This window comes from Lupinus angustifolius, chromosome LG09, assembly GCF_001865875.1.
Source record: "Lupinus angustifolius cultivar Tanjil chromosome LG09, LupAngTanjil_v1.0, whole genome shotgun sequence".
In the NCBI taxonomy this organism is placed as follows: Eukaryota; Viridiplantae; Streptophyta; class Magnoliopsida; order Fabales; family Fabaceae; genus Lupinus; species Lupinus angustifolius.
The window spans coordinates 13,428,442-13,437,312 of record NC_032017.1 but is presented as its reverse complement, the minus strand read 5'-3'; the positions used below and the strand labels follow the sequence as shown (position 1 = coordinate 13,437,312).

The 8,871-nt window shown below is 34.8% G+C and overlaps 1 protein-coding gene across 1 annotated transcript; it reads left to right on the top strand.

Moving 5' to 3' along the window:
- Positions 1,467-1,954, top strand: LOC109356278. The gene is made up of 2 exons (XM_019599603.1): positions 1,467-1,725; positions 1,815-1,954. The coding sequence occupies exons 1-2, from the start codon at positions 1,467-1,469 to the stop codon at positions 1,952-1,954; spliced, it is 399 nt and encodes a 132-aa protein (XP_019455148.1).

Sequence of the window (8,871 nt, the reverse complement as noted above, 5' to 3'; positions counted from 1 at the left end):
TGCAGCTTGCATTGATCATTGAGGAACACATGAACACTTTGTAAGGACTTGCACATTGGAGGAGAAAAAATGAACAATTTTTGTAAGATCTCATTACTAATATGTTATTTTATAATATTGAAATCTGTTAAGGTTGAATGTAGCTGGAGTCATTGGTGATTTAACAAATCTATTATAAATGTGGTGGAGTTAGACATGATTGTCATGTGTTTGATAGAATGTCTGAGAAAGATATTGGCTTATTTTGAAAGTAGACATTTAACAGTGTTTGCTTCAGTGATCGCTATTAAATGTCTACTTTCTACAACGCTTCAATAAACATTGTTGAATATAACCTTATGTACTACTGTACTCACATAAAAGGCGCCCCAAAAACGTTGTTAAGTGACAATTTTAAGTTCTGTTGTTTTGGTATTCTGGCGTAGTGCAGCTGTTGTGTTTGCCTTTTTGAAAAATTTCGATCCTACCTTGTAGGTTCTAAAGTTATAGTCCATACTGATCACTCAGTCCTGAGATACTCGATGAGTAATAAACAAGCCAAGTCACGTCTCATCTGATGGATTCTCCTTCTGCAAGAATTTGATCTGGAGATTGTTGATAGAAAGGGAACAAATAATCTAGTTGTAGATCACTTATCTCGGCTTGAACATCCAAGTAGAGGAGAGGAGGACATACCTATTGATGATTCATGTCCTGATGAGCAAATCCTCCTCCTCGACACTGTAGAGGCACCTTGGTATGTTGACTTTGTAAACTATTTGGTAAGCAAGATTCTTCCACCTGAAATGACACCGCAACAGGAAAAGGAAATCTTCTCAGATCTGAAGAAGTATATTTGGGATGATCCTTACCTCTATCGAATCTATGTTGATGGTATTCACTGAAGATGTGTTCCATAAGAAGAAATGTCAAAGATCTTGAGTTGTTGCCACTATGCCTCTTTTGGAGGCCATGCCAGTACTTCAAAAACAATAGCAAAGGTATTCCAATGTGGTTTCTTTTGGCCACACATATTCATAGATGCAAGGAATTTTGTTCTCACATGTGATTCTTGCCAAAGGGGGGGGAACATATCAAAAAGGCATGAAATGCCAATGAACCACATCCTTGAGGTGGAGATATTTGATGTATAGGAAGTTGACTATATGAGACATTTTCCTACTTCAAACAACAACAAATATATCTTGGTGGTAGTCGATTATGTTTCTAAATGGGTGGAGGCAATTTCATCTCCATGCAATGATGCTAAAATGGTCATCAAACTGTTTACCAAGATCATATTTCCAAGTTTTGGGGTCCCGAGGCTCTCTATTAGTGATGGAGGCTCACACTTCATTGAAAGAAATTTTGAAAACCTCTTAAAGAAGTATGGTGTTTCTCATCGAGTTGGTACCCCTTACCACCCTCAAAAAAGTGGTCAAGTGGAAGTATCAGATCGTGAGATTAAGAGCATATTGGAGAAGACAATGTCTAGAAGCAGGAAATATTTGTCCTCAAAGCTTGATGATGCTTTATGGGCTTACCGTACTGCATATAAAACACATATTGGTATGTCACCATTCAGGTTGATTTATGATAAGCCTTGCCACCTTCTAGTGGAACTAGAGCACAAGGCATATTGGGCAGTCAAATTGCTAAACTTTGATCTGAAAGTTGCTGGAGAGAAGAGAAAATTCCAACTGCAAGAGTTGGAAGAATTGTGGTTGGATGCTTTTGAGAATGCTCGTACTTACAAAGAAAGAACAATAAGATGGCATGACTCCAAGTAGGGGAACTAGGTCTCTTATTCAACTCCAGATTGAGGCTCTTTCCAGGGAAGCTAAAGTCTAGATGGTCAGGCCCGTTCAGAGTCACCAAGGTTTACCCTTATGGAACAGTTGAGATATGGAATGAGGAAAGGGGAAACTTCGAGGTGAATGGTCAACTTTTGAAGCATTATCTAGCAGATAAGTGACTGGAGAAATAAACAAACATAGCCCTCTTGGATCCTACATGAGCTACAAAGATCAATCGTCAAGCTAATGACGTTAAATGAGTGCTTCGTGGGAGGCAATCCACGCTAGAGGTACATTTTTAAATTCATTAATTTTAGTGTTTTAGTGTCAGCTTTAGTGTCTTCCTGAGTTCGGAGCCTTTGGAGGGGGTTGTATATAGTGTCGGCCACAAAACAAATGGTGTTGCTGCCCAGGATATTTGCACCTAGTCCATCTAGGACATATGGCCATTTGAGATATTTTTCTCTTCTTTTGCAGGTACTTCACTACACCTAATGAAGCCAACCACTTATAATTGACATATGAGTTTAGGGCACTTCATACCTAACCCGTGAGTTTTTTTTCCTCTTATTGTTTAGATTTTTACATTGGGGACAATGTAAATTTCTAAGCTTGAGGGGGTTTTGCATTTAGATAGTTCATTCATTTCATTTATACCATATAGATTTTAAATTTTTTAGGTTTAATATTCATATTATCATGCATTTTGCCTGAAATATCATCTATTCTCTGGTTTATTCTATGTGTTGTCTATCTGCTTTAAATGAAAACGTATGCATGAATGATGATTGTTGATCCATGATCCTCATTGAAGAAAACAATTACTGATAGAATAATAACATCAAAGACATTAGATTTGATAATTGTGAATTAAATTTGGTTAAATAAAGGTCTTTGTTTCATAACTTTTGTTGAATGTATCAATGTGAGAATCTTGGGCCTAACACAATAAGAGTTCTGATTTGAATTGACAATTGCATAAAATCAATTTTTTTTTCTTTCATGAATGCATAATTTTCTATGATTGTATATTCTAAAACTTGATTTTTGACCATTTCAAGATTGAAATCTGTCTGTGTGCATTAAAATGAAAGAGGCAATTAGGACTTTTTCCTTTGACCTTCAACCGCTTGCTATAAACATCGAAAACTCATTAGTTGTCCACTTTTGAGCCTGAACTTTAATGATTTTTCACAGCTACTCAAATGGGGGTTTAGGGTAATTTATGATGTTTGGTTGAAGTAATAAGAAAGTTAAAAAAGTCATGTGTGATGAAAGAATCCATAAAAAGGAGAAGAAGAAAATAAATAAATAAATTTCATCCCTTCTCTTTTAGAAAAACTCAACAACAAAAAAAGAAAAAAAGAAAAAAAAAGGAAAAAAAGAAGAAATACAAAGTATACTAAAAGAGAAGGGACTGGAAAAAAAGAGTATGTTGTAAGGAGAAAGGTTGAATGAAAAAATGTCATATGATAAAGTATGGTCTATCAAGATAATCTCAATGCTTCAATCAGATGTCTAAAAGGTTTAAGTATTTTGGGAAACATTTGTAAGCCTTTTGAATTATCCTTTCTTTGACTATCCCACCTTAAATCATTTAGCTTGGCCTCATTACAACCATTTAAAGACCTCTTGATTTTTGCATGCATTCAAATACAGTTAGTGGTGATTTGGTCTATAATCAAGTCTATGGTAATTTACTTTCTTGAAATTTTTTGAGTGAAACACTATGACCCTTAAACACATGAGAGTGATGAGAGAAGAGTGGCCCTAATTCGTGCAATTGTTATGACTTAAGGACTTAGATTGAATTATATTTGTTTATGATTGTCTTGTCTAGATTGGTACAAAATAAACATGAGATTGCTTGTTATTTTGGGTCATAGTTTCTATATCATCATACATTATTGTGAAAGTTAGACATAATACTTGCTTGAGGACAAGCAAGAGATAAGCTTGAGGGGATTTGATAAGTGTGAAATTATAATACATTTGCATTGCATTTAACTTGCATTTTAGGATATAATTAGGACTTTATGATTGTTTTTAGCTTTTATTTCTCTTTGTTCGGGTTGAGCGGGTGTTTTTAGCTATGTTGTGCAGTTTGGATGGATTAAAGCAAAAAAGAGTTGAGATTAGGTGTAAGAAGATTGAATTCAGTGTTGAGGCTATGCGAAGAACAATTGAAGGACCAAAAGAAGTCATAGATGTTATATTATATTCTTATTTTTTAGATTTATTTTGTTGGGCTTAGCCCAATATTTTGTAATTAGGATAAATAAGGATTCTCCCTCAAGGATTTTATTGTTTTTTACATTACAATTCTCTAATTTAGAAATTGGGATTCTCTTCTACATCATGAGTGAGTAATTCCATTTGTTTCTAGGATTGGGGCTATGCCCTTTTACAATCAATAAATATTTGTTATTACTTCTATTTCATTGAGTGTTATGATTTGAATCATTAAATTGGGTTTTATTCGTGTAAGTTGTCTGGCCAACAAATTACACCTCTTAGATACATTGGGGAAGAACCATGAGGTAAACCCAACTATCTGACCATTCAGTTATTCAAACTAGAATCCTAATTCACGAGAGTAGTATTAGGGTTCTCAGGGGTTTGTGGAATTCACCTTCGATTTCTATGAAGCGATTGGATATAACGATCCAAGTAAAGGATTTGATTGATAATCGTACCACGAGAGTAGGTGTGACTTCAATTGAGTACATGTGTCAAAGCTCGAGAGAGGATGGCACATATCAAAGAGCAATTCACCCTCACAACTTAAAGTCCATGAAAAGGAGAAAAAAGAGGATTTGAGAGTGTAAAGGCGGTAACCCTTATCCTGGGAACTCTTCCTAAATTAGATTTCAATCCCTTTTGATTATTTTCATAATTATTCTTGGCAATTGTTCTAAATTCATTTTTATTCCTTATTTGAGTTAAGTCTAAATTAATCGTTATAATTAAAGGAGTTTTTCAGTCTTCGTGGAATCGATATTTTATTACTTGACGACATAATCATGCACTTGCGATTTGCCCTATCACTCTGAAATCAACAATCATCATTCATGCATTCCTTTTTATTTAAAGCAGATAGATAGTACATAGAAAAAAGTAGATGCTAGATGAGATAAGAAACATATGTTAATGCATGATAATCTGAATATTCAACCTAATAGTTTTTGAAATCTATATGGTATGCATGACATGAATGAACTATCTAAGTGCAAAACCCCATCAAGCTTAAAATTTTACATTGTCCCAAATGTAAAAATCTAAACAATGAGAGAAAGAAAAGGAAAAGTCACGAGTAAAGTTGGAAGTGTCCTTAAGTCATGTGCCAATTATAAGTAGTCAGCTTTGTTATGTGTAGTGAAAGTACGTGCAAAAGAAGGAAAAAATGTCCCAAATGGTCTATGTGTCCAAGATGGACCAGGAGCAAATACCCATTTTGAAGGGGCAGCTAATAGACAAGACTATGTTAGTACTTTTCTTGTAATAATGTTTTTTTGAGTTTATGATTTTTTTGTGGCCGACAATATATATATCCCCTACAAAGGCTACGAACTCAATGAGACACTAAAGCTAACACTAAAATTAATGAATTTAAAAATGTACCTCTAGCGTGAGTTGCCCTCCCACGAAGCGCTCGTTTAACGTCATTAGTTTGACGATTGATCCTTGTGCATCATGCGGGATCCTATGAACTCATACCCGAAGGTGGAGGGAGTGTTTTTAATTTTGTTTTAGGTGCTTTCCCTTTCTCCCAATTATCAAATTTCGGGATGACCATAAAGCTCTCCTCATGCGGGTTGCAGGAGAATGTTGAGTTTGCATTTATAGATTTAATACCATCGGCCACTTCCTCATCAAAATTCAAAGTGTCACATACCAGCATGCTTCTCTGTAAGAGATCCTTAGATTTCACTTTAGGTACTTCTTCCATCACTACTTGGTTCAGCATATCAACCCTGCAACATGAGTCTTCAAGACAAGATCGTTTAATTGATTTAGCAATATCAAATTCAAACTTTCTATCCCCTATTCTTAGACAAAGTTTTCCATTTTTAATATCAATTATAACACTAGAGGTAGCCAAAAATAATCTACCTAGTATGATTAGAATTTGTGCATCTTCTTCCATATCTAGTATTACAAAATCTATTGGAATGAAACATTTCCCAACTTTGATAGGAACATCCTCCAAGATGCCTATATGGAATTTAACTGACCTATCCGCTAATTGAAGTGATATAGTAGTGGGTTTTAGTTCACCCACATCTAATTTTTTACACACAGGTAAGGGCATGAGGCTCACACTTGTCCTCAAGTCACATAAAGCACGGTCAAAGTTTGTGTTACCAATTAAGCATGGGATAGAGAAACTACCTAAATCTTTTAGTTTAGGAGGCAATTTATTTTGAATTAAAGCACTGCACTCCTCAATTAGAGAAATTGTTTCATAATCCTCTAGTCTTTTCTTTTTAGATAAACATCCTTAAAAAGTTTCAAGTATGTAGGCATCTCCTACAGTACCTAAGTGAAGGGCAAATTGATATATAATTTCTTAAGAATATCTAAGAATTTCCCATATTTCTTTTCTAATTTTGCCTTCGCAAATATATGGAGAAATGGAATTGGTGGTACATATGGCGGTAGAGCTACACACTTAAACACATTTTCAAAAAAAAATTCACATTCGGGGGGTTGTGTCTCAGTATGCTTTTCTTCCATTTATGTATCATTCTCAGTTCGAGGAACATCCTTGAGTTCCTTTCCACTCCTTAACCGGATAGTCTTACAATATTCATTATTTGGGTTTTTCTATAGTTGTCCTGGAAACATCCCTATTTTCCTATTAAAGTTGCTAGTTTGTTGGACATTTTGTGTTTCTAACATTTTTCCATGGATGGTCAGATTTTCAATCTTAGAATTCAAATCATTTAACGTATTTGCAACATTTTTATTAATCGTGATTTGATCATCCAGAAATTTATTAAGGTTAACAAGTAATTTTTCCTAACCTTCTATTATTGTTATAAGAGTGGGATCAATAAGAGAAGAGTGTACTGGTGAAAACCATGTTGTAGGTTTTCTATTACCTTTATCATCCTAATGTTGATGATTTAGAGTGTTGTTGATCATCTAGGAAAGGTTGTGATTTTTCTGCGTGTATGGTAGGTTGAATTTTTGTTTGCTGCTCTCCTTGTAGTCATAGTAATTGCACGATTCAAGTTGTTCATTAACCCAATTTCCATGTACAGGATCAATGAATTGTTTGCATTCATACCACTCATGTCATTTTTCTCCACACCTGTCACATGTTGTACTAGATCCAATAGCATTAGCATCATATTTTTTCAGCTTTCCAAACCTTTGAGAAAGGTTCTCCAGCGAGGAAATTACTTTTTCCATTTGATTTCCTAAATATTATGCACTGGCGTCTCTCCTTAGATGATTTCTCCTTTCATTCGCTCATTGGTGATGATTGGAAACCACATTCTCTATGATCTTTGAAGCAACATCAATTCTTTTGCACATAAAGACACTACCTGCTGAAGAGTCCAATAGTTATTATGATGGAAAGTCTAGCCCACAATAGAAGTTCTGAACCAACATCCAAGGTGGAATACCATGATGATGGCAAGCTTCAGTCAACTCATTTAATCTTTCCCAAGCTTTAGAAATTGACTCCCCATCCTTTTGACTGGAGTTTTAGATGAGGTGCCTATAGTGCACATTTTTGGAAGGAGGAAAGTATTTGTTAAGAAAAACATCCTCTAATGTTCGTCATGTTGATTAAATTTCAGCATTTTGATTTCTTAGCCACGTCTTGGCTTATCTCTAAGGGAATATGGAAACATGCGGACACGGATCCTTACAGTCTCACAAAATTCCAAGAACTGATCAATATAGGTATTCATATCTTCATGATCTTCTCCTCCAAATTGGTTTTGCATCACCATTTGGATCAAAGCAAATGACAAAGAAAAGTTCTTTGCCTTAATAGTTGGGGGATTATTCCAGGAAGTGAACTACGAGCATTATGGGTTGCATAGTCGCGAAGTGGTTTTTCATCTCATTCAGCCATTGTTTGTACATGTGCACGTCTTTCTCTTGATCTTTCTCTTTGTTGTCTTCTTCTTCTACAAAAAGTTTTGTCTAGATTTGAGTAGTAAATTGAACTTTGCATAAACCAAATGGGCAAACTGCAGAGGTACCAAGAAAAAGGAAAATGCGTAATACACTACAGTAAAGTAATGAATTAATTGAGAATTAAAGAAATTTTGATACAATCCCTGGTAACGGTGCCAAAAACTTGATAGGCCAAATTGCAAGTGCACGATTATGTTGTCATATAATAAAATATCGATCACACGATTATAACAATAAATTTTTACTTAACTCAAATAAGGAATAAAATTGAATATAGAACAGTTGAGAAATTCCGAAGAATAATTATGAAAATATTAAAAAAGATTGAAATCTAATTTAGGAAGAGTTCCCACGATAAGGGTTACCGCCTTTACATTCGCAAATCCTTGTTTTGCTCCTATTCACGAACTTTAAGTTGTGAGGGTGAATTGCTCTTTGATATGTGTCATCATCTCTCGAGCTCCAACACATATCAAAGACTACTCTCGCACCTACTCTCGTGGTATGATTATCAATTAAATCCTTTACTTGGATCTTTATATTCAATCGCTTTGTAGCAACCTAAGGTGGATTCTAGAAATCCCCGAGAATCCTAATACTACTCTCGTGAATTAGGCTTCTAGTTTGAATAACTGAATGATCAAATATTTGAGTTCACCTCTCGGTCCTTCCCCAATGTATCTAAGAGGTGTAATTTGTTACCCATATAACTCACACGAATAAAACTCAGTTTAATGATTCAAATCACAACACTCAATGACATAGAAGTAAGAACAAGTGTTTATTGAATATAAAAGGGCATACTCTCAATCCTAGAAACAAATGGAATTACTCACTCATGATGGAGAAGAGAATACCAAATTCCAAATTAGAGAATTGTAATGTAAAAGTCTGTTCAATCCTTGAGGGAGAATCCTCATTTAGCCTAATTATAAAA